The sequence below is a fragment of the Hypanus sabinus genome, chromosome 3 (genome assembly GCF_030144855.1).
Source record: "Hypanus sabinus isolate sHypSab1 chromosome 3, sHypSab1.hap1, whole genome shotgun sequence".
NCBI lineage: Eukaryota > Metazoa > Chordata > Chondrichthyes > Myliobatiformes > Dasyatidae > Hypanus > Hypanus sabinus.
This window is the reverse complement of record NC_082708.1, coordinates 70,766,188-70,781,237: the sequence shown is the minus strand read 5'-3', so window position 1 is coordinate 70,781,237 and position 15,050 is coordinate 70,766,188. Positions and strand designations below refer to the sequence as shown.

Sequence of the window (15,050 nt, the reverse complement as noted above, 5' to 3'; positions counted from 1 at the left end):
ACAGTTTGAGGCCAGGAAAATAACTTTGTCAACAAGACAAAGTAGTTAATTATTGACATCAGGAAAACTCAGACCCTTCTTTACATCAGCAGCACAGAAATGGAAACAGAGTAGTTTCAAACTCCTGAGAGTGCACATTTCGCACCTCTCATGGTCGAAAAACACGCTCTACGCAATCAAGAGGGGTCACCACCGCCTCTACTTTCTGAGGAGGCTGAAGAGAGCTGGACTATGCACATCCACAGCATATTCATGTCATTCTAAGGATGCACAATAGACAGCACCCTAACAAGTTACATCACTGCATAGTATAGGAACAGCACTATGACACAGTAAGGCTCTACAACGGGCAGTCAAAACTGCCTAACACATCACAAATCCAGCCTACACACAAGAACATATTCTGTACAGAAAGGAGCCAAAAAAGGACATCATGAAGGATCTCACTCACCCTGCTCATAAACTGTGTCCCACTCCCATCAGGAAGGAGGCTAAGTAGCATGCATCCACATCAAGACAACCAGACTCGAAAACTGTTACTTTCTTCAAGCAGGAAGACTGATCAATACCTCCACCCAATAAGCCATCTCTCCATAGACATTATTATTTTATCATTTCCTGTCGGTAACCTTACATTGACATTCCTGTGCCTAGCGGCACTTTATAATAGAAACAATCTACGTACAAGATAACTTATTTATATTTATTGTGTGTGTGTCTTTTTATTATGATTACTGTGTTCTTTTTATCAAAGCCAGAGTACCAATTATTTTGTTCTTCTTTACACTTGTGTACTGGAAATTACATTAAACAATCTTGAATGCCAAAATAAACATACCTGAAAAATTACCTTTTTTTTCCTAATTCATTTACAGATGAGGGCATCATCAACAGCTGATCTTTATTGCTCAACCCTATTCGTTCTTTAAAATGGCAATGAGCTATCTCCTTCAACCTTACTGTGGCCTTTTGTGAAAATACTTTTGTGAAAAGTTGCTGTTGGGTTGGGAGTGCCACGAATTATATCCAGCAACAATGAAGGACAGTTTTCAAATTCAGAGTAACGAGGGATAAAAGCTACGTCATGTCATTCTCAGGCATCTGCTGCCTTTGCTTTCCTCAATAGAAGAGGTTAATAAAATTTTAATGCTCAATGTTGCTTTGAAATGACTGATTATAGAACAGTCAGCTTGTAGTGTTCAACACCAGGCTAGCAGCATCAAAAATGGTTTTTCCCTCTAGAATGGTACACCTGAAAGACATTTATGTGCACTATTATCTCCAACTGTGGTGGGTTTATTATTCATGAAAAGAAAGTCAGCTGCATAGTTGCACCATCTGCTGCAAGGTGGAGATGTAACATTGAAACGACACCACCAATTACTTGCATTAGAAGACTTAATTTTATCTATTTGAAGGCTTGCTGCCATATTAAGACAACACAAAACGATGGTATGTAATCACCTGTGTAACCACTTACAGTTGAAGTCAGAAGTTTACAGACACCTTAGCCAAATACATTTAAACTCAGTTTTTCACAGTTCCTGACATTTAATCCTAGAAAACATTCCCTGTCTTAGGTCAGTTAGGATCACTACTTTATTTTAAGAATGTGAAATGTCAGAATTATAGTAGAGAGAATGATTTATTTCAGCTTTTACTTCTTGCATCACTTTCCCAGTGGGTTAGAAGTTTACATACACTTTGTTAGTATTTGGTAGCATTGCCTTTAAATTGTTTAACTTGAGTCAAACATCTTGGGTAGCCTTTCACAAGCTTCTCCAGGAAGTTGTTGGAATTTTGTTCCATTCCTCCAGACAGAACTGGTATAACTGAGTCAGGTTTGTAGACCTCCTTGCTTGCACACACTTTTTCAGTTCTACCCACAAATTTTCTATCGGATTGAGGTCAGGGCTTTGTGATGGCCACTCTAATACCTTGACTTTGTTGTCCTTAAGCAATTTTGCCTCAACTTTGGAGGTATGCTTGGGGTCATTGTCTATTTGGAAGACCCATTTGCAACCAAGCTTTAACTTCCTGGCTGTTGCCTTGAGATGTTGCTTCAATATATCCACATAATTTTCATTCCTAATGATGCCATCTATTTTGTTAAGTGCAACAGTCCCTCCAGCAGCAAAGCACTCCCACAACATGATGCAGCCACCCCCATGCTTCACAGTTGGGATGGTGTTCTTCAGCTTGCAAACCTCACCCTTTTTCCTCCGAACATAACAATGGTCATTATGGCCAAACAGTTCAATTGTTCTTTTTCAATATTTTTATTATTATTATTAATATCAACATAATAAGATTGATATATAGATAATGGGATTACAAACATACACATTTCAACTGAACATGAGAGAATACATAAGCAATAGTTACAGTATAAATGAGTATTCCCAAATCATGGACGATACAAGTAACCAATAAACAAGGCAAACCTAGGTATATCGTAATATGTATCAAAAAAAACAGAAAACAGAAAAAGAAAAAAAAAATTATGCAAAAAAATCTAACAATCTAATAATAAGAAAAAAAACAAAAAAAGAAAAAAGAAAAAGAAAAAATGAAAAAGGGCTGTTTATAATATCTAACAAAGATACAAAATCATCAGTGTCGTCAACTCCGATCCACTCAACATATGTAAAATCAAATCTGGAAAAACAAATAGGCTTGGAACAGGGTCATATTACATCATATGAAAATATTGAATAAATGGTCTCCATATCTTTTCAAATTTAATAGAAGTATCAAATACAACACTTCTAATTTTTTCTAAATTTAAACGTAACATAGTTTGAGAAAACCAATGAAATACAGTAGGATTAATTTCTTTCCAATTCAACAAAATAGATCTTCTAGCCATTAATGTAAGAAATGCAATCATTCGACAAGCAGAAGAGGATAAATGAAGTGAGTCCATCATTGGTCAACCAAAAATTGCAGTAATAGGATGAAGTTGTAAATCAATGTTCAATACCGTGGAAATAATATCAAAAATGTCTTTCCAATATTTTTTCAAAAGCAGGCAAGACCAGAACATATGAGTTAAAGACGCTATCTCTGAATGACATCTGTCACAAGTAGGATTTATACAGTAATAAAAATGAGCCAATTTATCCTTGGACATAATGAGCTCTATGCACAACCTTAAACTGTATTAATGAATGTTTAGTACATATAGATGATGTATTAACTAATTGAAGAATTTTATCCCAATTCTCAATAGGGATAGTAAGGTTAAGTTCTCTTTCCCAATCATTTTTAATCTTATAAAAGGGCTCTGAACATATCTTCATAATGATATTGTAAAGTTTTGATATTAGCCCTTTCTGAAAAGGATTTAGTTCAAACAAATTCTCCAAAATACCCGAGGACACAAGATTTGGAAAGGTAGGAAGTACAGTATTTAAGAAATTTATTAGATAATTGTTCAAAAGACATAAAACAATCATCCAAAAATAAATCGGAAAATCGTAGTAAACCTTTAGTCTTCCGAGCTGAATTACGCTTGGTCTATAATAGAAGGATAAAAAAACAATTGGATACAATAGGAATACTTAAAACAAACTGAGTCAACCCAAAAAATTTCCGAAATTGAAACCATATACGTAAAGTATGTTTAACTATTGGATTGTCAATTCATTTCTGCAATTTAGAAAGAGCAAAGGGAAGAGAAGACCCTAAAATAGAACCCAATGAAAATCCTTGAACAGATTTAATTTCCAGGTTCACCCAATGAGGGCTAAAAGATAAATCCCAACCCTTTAACCAACATATCAAATATCGGATATTGACTGCCCAATAATAAAATCTAAAATTAGGCAATGCTAATCCACCTTCCTTCCTTGCCTTCTGTAAATATTTTTTACCTAATCTAGGATTTTTATTCTGCCATATACATGAGGAATCAACATTAGCAAAAAAAGATTTCGGAATAAAAGTTGGTACCGCTTGGTATATAAAAACTTGGGTAAAATAACCATCTTAATAGCATTAATCCGACCTATCAGAGATAAAGATACTGGCGACCATTTAGTAAACAAACATTTAATCAGATCGATTAGGGGTAAAAAATTAACCTTAAATAAGGCCTTATAGTTTTTGGTGATTTTAATCCCTAAATAAATAAGAGTCAGTAACTAATGTAAAAGGTAAATTCCCATAAATTGGAACCTGTCTATTTAAAGGAAACAATTCACTCTTATTAAGATTTAATTTATACCCGGAAGAATTACTAAATTGAGCCAACAATGATATAACTGCAGGAATGGATTTCTCAGGATCAGAAATAAATAATAAACCATCTGTATATAATGATAACTTATGTATATCCGTTCCATGACTAATGCCAAAAATGTTCTGTGATTCTCTGATGGCAATTGGCAAAGGTTCTAAAGCAATATCAAATGATAATGGACTAAGAGGACAGCCTTGTCTAGTACCCCGAAATAAATGAAAAAAGGGAGATCTTTGATTGTTAGTAAGCACCGAGGCTACTGGAGTATGATATATCAGTTTAATCCAGGAAATGAATGTCAGACTAAAATTAAACTTCTCAAGCACAGTAAATAAATTTGGCCATTCAACTCTATCAAATGCTTTCTCCACATCTAATGAAATGACACATTCTGAAGTGCTATGTGAAGGAGTATAAACAATATTCAATAATCTCCTAACATTGAAAAAGTAGCGATTTTTAATAAAACCAGTTTGATCTTCCGAGATAATTTGAGGTAATACCTTCTCCAGCCTGGATGCCAGTAACTTGGAAAAGATCTTGGAATCTACATTCAATAAAGATATTGGTCTATAGGATGCACAGTCAGTAGGGTCTTTATCTCTCTTCAATATTAAAGAAATGGAAGCTATATAAAAAGATTGTGGCAGATTACCCAATCTAATTGCTTCTTCGAAAACCCTGCATAACCAAGGAGAAAGAGTAGCGGAAAAACATTTTAAAAATTCTACAGTATACCCATCTGGACCTGGTGCTTTCCCAGAATTCATAGAGGAAATAACCCCTTTAATTTCTGCATCCGTAATAGGAGTTTCTAATATTGAAAGATCATCTGATGATAATTTTGGAAATTTCAATTTCCCAAGAAAATTATACATGGTATTATAATCATGAGGGAATTCAGAATGATACAGGGAGGTATAAAAATCTTGAAAAGATTTGTTTATCTCATCATGGTTAACTGTCAGATCCCCATTCTGCTGACGAATCTTAGTAATTTGACGTTTAACCTAAGCATTCTTCAATTGACTCGCTAACAGTTTACCCGATTTATCACTATGTATATAAAAATCAGATCTGGTTTTCATTAATTGATTTTCAATCGAAGATGTAAGTAATAAACTATGTTCCATTTGAAGTTCAACCCTTTGTTTGAAAAGCTCCTCACTAGGAGTAGTCGAATATTTCTTCTCAATCTCTTTAATTTCTTCAACCAATAAGAGAGTTTCCTTCTTAATGTGTTTTCTCAGACCAACGGAGTAGGAGATAATCTGTCCACATATATATGCTTTAAAAGTGTCCCAAAGTGTTCCGCAAGAAATATCATCCGTGGAATTAATTGAAAAGAAGAAATCCATCTGTTCATTCATAAATTTAATAAAATCCGGATCAATAAGGTAGAATCAAATCGCCATTGTCTAGCATTAGAAGCTGTATCCGTAAATTTAATAGGAAGTTTTAATGGAGCATGGTCAGAGATGGCTATAATATCATAATTACAACCAAATACCGATGGAATAAAACAAGAGTCAATAAAAAAATAATTAATTCTCGAGTAGTAATGATAAACATGTGAGAAAAATGAAAACTCTTTGCCTTTAGAATGCCGAAATCTCCAAATATCAAAAATTCCATTATCAGTCAAAAAAGAGTTAATATAAGTGGCCAACTTATTAGGTAAAGTCTAAGTAGATATAGATCTGTCCAACAAAGGATTTAAACAACAATTAAAGTCACCACCCCATTATTAGCTTATATTCATCTAGATTAGGTAGAGAAGTAAATAAGGACTTAAAAAAAAAATTGGGATAATCCACATTTGGAGCATAAACATTAATCATAGCAACCTTTTTGTTAAAAAGTAAGCTAGTAATTAACAAAAATCTACCATTCGGATCCGAAAAAATATCATGTTGGACAAATGCAATAGAGGAGTCAATAAAAATTGAAACTCCCCTTACTTTAGCATTCGAATTCAAATGGTCCTGTTGACCCCTCCAAAACCTAAAAAAGCGATACTTGTACTCTTTCCTCACGAGTTTCTTGTGCAAAAATAATATGTGCATTCAGTCTTTGGAATACTTTGAAAATCTTTTTCCGTTTAATCGGATGGTTTAAGCCTTTAGTATTCCAAGAGACAAAATTAATGGTCTGAGCCATATTTCTGAAATCAACCCTTTGGTATATAAAGGGTTAACCAAATTATGAAATCATGCACCCGGAAGAGGAACAAAAATAAGGGGCGGACCTGGAAATGACGACAACGCGGACATTTTAGTAGTTTAAAATCAGCCCAAATGAAAAAAAAAACTGGTGTAAAGAACATAAGATTTAGAAATAGACCCCCCACCCCCCACCCAAGAGGGAAAAAAGCCACCTCAGCCAGGTAAAGGCTGGGAAAAAAAGAGGAATGAAACTAAATCTACCCCTATATCAGCAGAAGGCAACTCCGGATATAAAGGATAAAAAAGATCCACCCAAACTCTAAAGAAATAATAATCACTATACTGAAACCAAACTTCTTAATATAATTGCTAGTAAAAAAAAACCCAAAAAGAATATAATCACTAGTAACTTATAAATCGGATTAAAACCCAAACCAAAAAAAATTTAAACTGTGATAAGAGATGCATTATAGGAAGAAGACGAGAAAAAAAATGGAGAAATCAAAAAAAAACAAAAATATTTTAAAGAAACCGCCATCTTAGTAAAAAAATTCACCTTTGAAGGATTAATAATAATGACCAAAAATAAAGTACAGTGATTAAAGCAAGTAAAATAAAAAGATTAGTACATCAAAAAAAACTTTAGCTAGAGTATAAAATATAGAGTAAACCTACACCAATAGCCAGAAACAAAATCTGGTTTTGGAAATAAAAACCATCTAACAACAATCAAAATCACTCATTTATTGAAGACGAGAATCCGCAGCAGTAGGGAAGTTCTCATTCAGAAAGCTTCTCGCTTCAGATGTAGAAAACACTCCGAGATGCATTGGGAGGCAAGATTCTGAGCTTCGCAAGGTATAAGAGCGCAGGTTTTAGATTTTTCTCATAACATTCGGACATCAGAGGTTTAATTACTTTATTACTTCTGGACTAAAATCCTCCACTAATCGAAAATCAAATTCTTGGAATTTGACCATCCCTACACGCCAAGCCACATGAATAAGTTGCTCTTTAACATGCACATAGTGAATTCGGACAATTACAACCGGTGGTTTAACTGAAGTACTTGGTGATCGACGCATAATTCTGTGAGCGCGATCAAGTAACGGAGGACTGTCTGGGAATACAGAAGGGAACGCATCCTTTAAAAGTTGAGCAAAACACTTCGAGGGGTCCCCTTGTTCAATACCTTCTGGGAGACCAAGCATGCGTAAGTTCTGTCTTCTGGACCGATTTTCAAAGTCAACACTCTTGGCTTTAAGTGTTTCCACCTGTTTAATCGTTGAAGATAATTTCTGCTCCAGTTTTTCGATTATCAAGTCTCGCTTCCGAGCATCTTCTTGCAAAGTTGCGATTAGAGCTTGCTGCTGGTTAACTACTGAATCAGTCTCCTCCATATAATCCTGAAAAGCCTTTATATCTTGTTTGAAAATTCGTCGTTGTTCTTCAAATTTTTCATTTAAAACCTCCAATAACATTTCATAAGTCAATTCAGTGCGCTTAGGATCGGTCTTCTTCTTCTTCCCGTTAGAATCTTTCCCAGGGTCTCACCCTTTAGATCTCAGAGCCACTTCTGTATTCATTTCTTCAACATTCACAATAAACTCTTAAAGATAAGTCCAAAAAAGTAGCAAGAATCTTTTGGTGTAGGTAAAAGTAAGTTAAATAAGGGTGATCATAGGTTAAAAAAAGTAAAGGTTATGGAGCAAATCTGAAACAGTGCTCACTCCATGAGCGTCTCTTGCTGACCTCTAACAAACAGTTCAATTGTTGTTTCATCAGACCAGCGGACATTTCTCCAAAGAGCAAGATCTTTTTCCATATGCACTTGCAAACTGTAGTCTGGCTTTTTTATGGCAGTTTTGGAGCAGTGGCTTCTTCCTTGTTGAGCAGCCTTTCAGGTTATGTTGGTATAGGATTCGTTTACTGTGGATATAGGAACTTGTCTACCTGTTTCCTCCATCACCTCCACAAGGTCCTTTGCTGTTGTTCTGGGATCGATTTGCACTTTTCGCGCCAAAGTACGTTCATCTCTAGGAGACAGAATGCGTCTCCTTCCTGAGCGGTATGACAGCTACGTGGTCCCATGGTATTTATACTTGTGTACTATTGTTTGTACAGCTGAACGTGGTACCTTCAGGCACTTGGAAATTGCTCCCAAGGATGAACTAGACTTGACATCATTTTCTGACCTCAATCCGATAGAAAATTTGTGGACAGAACTGAAAAAGTGAGTGCGAGCAAGGAGGCCTACAAATCTGACTCAGTTACACCAGTTCTGTCTGGAGGGATGGAACAAAATTCCAACACCTTACTATGAGAAGTTTGTGGAAGGCTACCCAAGACGTTTGACCCAAGTTAAACAATTAAAGGCAATGCTACCAAATACTAACAAAGTGTATACAAACTTCTGACCCACTGGGAAAGTGATGAAAGAAATAAAAGCTGAAATTAATCATTCTCTCTACTATTATTCTGACATTTCACATTCTTAAAATAAAGTAGTGATCCTAACTGACCTAAAACAGGGAATGTTTTCTAGGATTAAATGTCAGGAATTGTGGAAAAACTGAGTTTAAATGTACTTGGCTAAGGTGTATGTAAACTTCTGACTTCAACTGTAAATAAAGGGCCATCTATATTTCTACACCTCAGAAATCTTTTTTTATTGCTTGTTATTTGATAATCTTCCCTGCCTCTTTTACCTGCTCTCCTAAGTCCTTCACAAAACCAAAATATCTCAAAGCCCTTTACAGCCAACTTTGCTTTGAGAGGTAGGAATTGTAGCTGCTTTAATGGTAGTGTTAACTGTAGTATAACAATCACTTGGTCTCTGGAAAGCACAATATGGAATCTTTTACTCACATGAAATCAGTTTAACATTTCTGCCAAAAGCTGTCTTATCTGATGGAGCAGAACTTATAACCAGGTTATTCTTTGTATGGTATCATTAACTGTGATATAATCCTCAAAGAGCTGTGCCAACATTCACACGTTTGTGTTGGATGTCACACTACTGGAAGATCAGCCATTTTAGTTTTCTCTGAGCGGTAGATCAAGAGAGACTTAATATACAATTACTCTTGGCATTGTCTCCAAAAAGAGATATGCAGCCTTTGGTAATACACCAAAGCCTCTTCCTAAATCTGTGTGTTATAATTTCATCTGTGATGTGGAACATAAATCTACCATCATTAATGCAAAGGGTGATACGCTTAGGACAGATGATAGGCAAATCAATGTTGTGAAGTTTTCATATATAAAAAATCAAGTTCCTAGAATCATTCCACTTTCAAACAGGCAATAAATATGTACATTAAAAGGTAAGATTTTCTATTGTAACTAGCATACTAGTCATGCAACAGGATTTACATCAAGAAACAAATGGCAATTCCAAATATAAACCAATTTTTGATTCTGAAAATCTAAGTACCTTGACTAGGTTTCTGTGAAGGTCTTCTAAAGAGGTTGACTGTGCCAAGATCTCCAATATCATTAGCTTGCTTCTGTATAGAAACCTTTAAAAGAAAATTCATAGATTTACAATCATTTTAGGCCACTTGGCAAGTAACACAGAAAGGTTATTAAACGCATTTCCTTATATATAAAATTTCACTGCATCACTATTGATCCTTCAGCATGTGTGTTGGAATAGGTTCACTGTCTTCCATTCCTGGAGATTAATTTGCACTGTTATAGTGAAATGCTTGCCAAACTGCATCTATAATGTATTTTGTACTTCCTCCTACACCATTCATCAAGAACAAGACAATAATAGTGCTTTCATTGTTAACAGGATTCACCTTAACTTGTTCTGTGTATCCTTCAACTTGACTTTGAAAAGATAATGCACCTCCTCTAAAAAGTCACAGCAAGCTATAAACATTAATATAAAACTCGATCCCATTAATGCAAGTGAAAAAGGTGAGAGGTCCCTGGACGTCAGCCGCTTGTTAAATCTTGACAATGGAAACAATTCTTAATTATGTGGATGAATTAAAAGTTGTTACCCTTGTAAGTATTATTGTTACAACTGGAAGAGATATTATTTTAACCATATAACAATTACAGCACAGAAACAGGCCATCTTGGCCCTTCTAGTCCGTGCCGAACGCTTACTCTCACCTAGTCCCACCAACCTGCACTCAGCCCATAACCCTCCATTCCTTTCCTGTCCATATACCTATCCAATTTTACTTTAAATGACAACACCAAACCTGGCTCCACCACTTCTACTGGAAGCTCATTCCACACAGCTACCACACTGAGTAAAAAAATTTCGCTATGTGCTACCCCTAAACTTTTGTCCCCTCTCAACTCATGTCCTCTTGTTTGAATCTCCCCTACTCTCAATGGAAAAAGCCTATCCACGTCAACTCTATCTATTCCCCTCATAATTTTAAATACATCTATCAAGTCCCCCCTCAACCTTCTATGCTCCAAAGAATAAAGACCTAACTTGTTCAACCTTTCTCTGTAACTTAGGTGCTGAAACCCAGGTAACATTCTAGTAAATCTCCTCTGTACTCTCTCTACTTTGTTCTTTCTTCTTTCTTTTTCAATCTTTTTATTAAATTTCATATATAAAAAAAAACAACACAAAATAATGAATAGATTACAGATTCAATAAACTTGAGATTACATTAGTAATAGGATAATAATATCCTATTAAAACATCCATCAACAAAAGGTGCATAAATCAATCAAGTCTATGTAAATATATATGAAAAACAAAAATAATCGTCGAAAAAAGAGAAAAAAAAAAATTGAAATTATATATGAGAAAAAATATATAATGAAAAAAATACTAAACTAACACTAACATGGGCAATAATAACACTTTATAAATATATAAAGGTGTCAAGAAAAGAACTCCAGAACTCCATACCTGAACAAGTATAAGTAGAGAAAAGGATCTGAAATAAGCCAAATTAATTCATATGAAAGTGTCGAATAAATGGTCCCCAGGTTTCTTCAAATTTAATTGAAGAATCAAAGATAGTGCTTCTGATTTTTTCCAAACTCAAATAAGAAATAGTTTGGGAGAACCACTGAAATGTAGTAGGAGGATTTACTTCTTTCCAGTTTTGTAATATAGACCTTCTGGCAATTAATGTTACAAAGGCAATCATTCGTCTGATTGAAGGGGAAAGTTGATTGCCATCTTCATTTGGTATACCGAAAATTGCAGTAATAAAATGGGGTTGTAAATCGATATTCCATACTGAGGAAATGACATCAAAAATGTCCTTCCAATAGTTATGTAAAGTGGGACATGTCCAAAACATGTGAGTCAATGAAGCCACTTCTAAGTGACATCTGTCACATTGAGGATTGATATGCGAATAAAATCGGGCAAGTTTATCTTTAGACATATAAGCTCTATGTACAATTTTAAATTGTATTAAAGCATGTTTAGCACAAATAGAGGAGGAATTAACCATTTGTAAAATTTTTTCCCATTTATCTGTTGATATATTACATCGAAGTTCTTTTTCCCATTCTTGTCTAATTCTATCCGATATTTCTGGCTGTATCTTCATAATCATGTTATAAATAAAAGCTACTAATCCCTTCTGACAAGGATTAAAAGTAAAAATCAAATCTGAAAAATCCGATGGAGTTGAATTAGGAAAAGATGGAAGAATTTTATGTAAGAAATTTCTAATTTGTAAGTATCTAAAAAAATTAGATTTAGGTAATTCAAATTTGTTGGATAGTTGATCAAAGGACATCAAAGTACCTTCAAAAAAAAGATCACGAAAACATTTTATACCTTTCCTTTTCCATATACTAAAAGCTTGATCTGTCAATGAAGGTTTAAAAAAAAAATTACATAAAATAGGGCTGTCCAAAGCAAAGTTTTTCAGATTAAAGAATTTGCGAAATTGAAACCAAATTCGTAGTGTATGTTTAACAACAGGGTTAGATATCTGTTTATTGAATTTGGCTAAATCAATAGGGAGAAAAGAACCAAGAACGGAAAATATAGAATATCCCTTAACCTCACTACATTCCAAATTTACCCACTGTGGGCACACAGGTGAATCCAAATCTAGTTTCCAGTACATTAGGTTACGAATATTATTCGCCCAATAATAAAATCTAAAGTTAGGTAAAGCTAGACCACCATCTTTTTTAGACTTTTGTAATTGCCTTTTGCTTAACCTAGGATTTTTATTTTGCCAAACAAATGAGGAAATCTTTGAATCAATATTATCAAAAAAAGATTTAGGAATAAAAATTGGTAAAGCTTGGAATAAATATAAAAATTTCGGTAAAATCATCATTTTAATAGCATTAATCCGACCAACTAATGATAAAAATAAGGGAGACCATCTAGTAGTAAGTTGCTGAATTTGATGAAGCATAGGTAAAAAATTCAGTCCAAATAAATCTTTATATTTCTTGGTGATTTTTATACCTAAATAGATAAAGTTATCAGTAACAACTTTAAATGGCATCCTATCACTCAATAAAGTTTGCGCGTTTAAAGGGAATAACTCACTCTTATCTAAGTTTAACTTATAACCAGAAAAACTACCAAATTGAGCCAACAAGGATAAAATAGCAGGAATAGACCTACTAGGATTAGAAATATATAACAACAAATCATCAGCATAAAGCGATAATTTGTATAACTTCTCATTACGGGTAATACCAAAAATATTAGGAGACTCACGAATAGCAATAGCTAAAGGTTCTAATGCAATATTAAATAATAAAGGACTTAAAGGACAACCTTGTCTCGTACCACGAGATAATTGAAAAAAAGAGGATCTATAATTATTTGTAAGAACAGAAGCAACAGGTTTATAATATATTAATTTAATCCATGATATAAAATTAGGACTAAAATTAAAGTTTCTCAATGCATTAAATAAATATGTCCATTCAACTCTATCAAAGGCTTTTTCAGCATCTAATGAGATAACACATTCTGGGGTTGTAGGTGATGAAGTATAAATTATGTTAATCAATTTTCTAATATTAAAAAAGGAATATCGATTCCTAATAAAACCAGTTTGATCTTCTGAAATAATCTGTGGTAATACCTTTTCTAATCTAATGGCTAAAATTTTTGTAAGAATCTTAGAGTCTACATTTAATAATGATATAGGGCGATAAGATGCACATAAGGTAGGATCTTTATCTTTTTTAAGAATTAGAGAGATAGTAGCTTCATAAAACGATTGAGGTAATCTCTTCTTAACAAACGCATCATTAAAGATTTCACATAGCCAAGGAGAAAGCAATAAAGAAAAAGTTTTAAAAAATTCTACAATAAAACCATCAGGACCAGGAGCTTTCCCTGAATTCATTGATGAAATAGCCTCTCTTATTTCATCCATAGAAATAGGAGCATCAAGCAAGCTACAATCTTCATCTATCAGTTTAGGAATATTCAAATTATTAAAAAAATTATCCATCGTAAACCGGTCACCGTCAAATTCTGATTGATATAAAGATTTATAAAAATCTTGAAAAGTGTTATTGATTTCTTTATAATCAGTAGTTAAATTACCGTCTTGTTTACGAATTTTAATAATTTGTCGCTTAGTCGAAATAGCTTTTAATTGATTAGCTAACAATTTACCAGTTCGATCACTATGAATATAAAATTGAGCCCTAGTCTTAATTAATTGATTCTCAATTGAAGAAGATAATAATAAACTATGTTCCATTTGAAGCTCAACTCTCTTCTTATAAAGTTCTTTGGTAGGAGTAACGGAATAAATCTTATCAATTTCTTTAATTTTATCCACCAATAAAGCTATATCTGAATATCTTTGTTTTCTTTTACCAGCGGAATATGAAATAATTTGTCCACGAATAAAAGCCTTGAAAGAGTCCCAAAGTATTCCTTTATCAATCTCTTCATTATAGTTTGTTGAAAAAAATAAGTCAATTTGTTGTTTTATGAAGGTAATAAATTCTGGATCTTGAAGTAAAGTAGCATTAAGTCTCCAAGATCTAGTATTGATAGAAGAATCCGAAATCTTGATAGATAACTTCAGAGGCGCATGATCCGAAATAGCAATAGAATCATATTTACAATCAATAACATCTGTTAATAAACGATGATCAATAAGAAAGTAATCAATTCTAGAATAACTATGATATACATGTGAAAAAAATGAAAATTCTTTACCTTTAGGGTTCAAAAACCGCCATATTTCAGTAATTCCAGAATCAACCATAAAAGAATTAATAAGTAAAGCTGATCTATTCGGAAGAGTTCGAATAGGTTTAGATCTATCCATCGAAGGATTCAAACAACAATTAAAGTCTCCACCCATAATCAACATATATTCATTCAAATTAGGAAGAGAAGTAAATAACCGTTTAAAAAATTCAGGACAATCAAAGTTTGGAGCATAAATATTAACTAAAACAACTTTCCGATTAAAAAGTGAACCAGTTATCAACAAAAATCTACCCTGTGGATCAGAAATAATTTCATAATGTGTAAACGAAATTGAGGCGTCTATAAAAATAGACACACCCCTAATTTTAGCGGTACAATTTGAGTGAAATTGTTGACCTTTCCAGAACCTAAAAAAACGTTGATTATCCTCCCTCCTAATGTGGGTCTCCTGTGCAAAAATAATATTAGCGTTCAATCTATGGAATACTTT

General features: G+C 33.7%; 1 protein-coding gene across 1 annotated transcript in view; it reads right to left on the bottom strand.

The window, feature by feature from the left end:
• Nucleotides 1–15,050, bottom strand: part of med17 (mediator complex subunit 17) — a 51,094-nt gene that overhangs the window by 18,958 nt on the left and 17,086 nt on the right. The window contains exon 5 of the mRNA XM_059964614.1: nucleotides 9,845–9,929. Coding sequence (XP_059820597.1) covers nucleotides 9,845–9,929 — 85 coding nt within the window. The remainder of the gene's footprint in view (nucleotides 1–9,844; nucleotides 9,930–15,050) is intronic.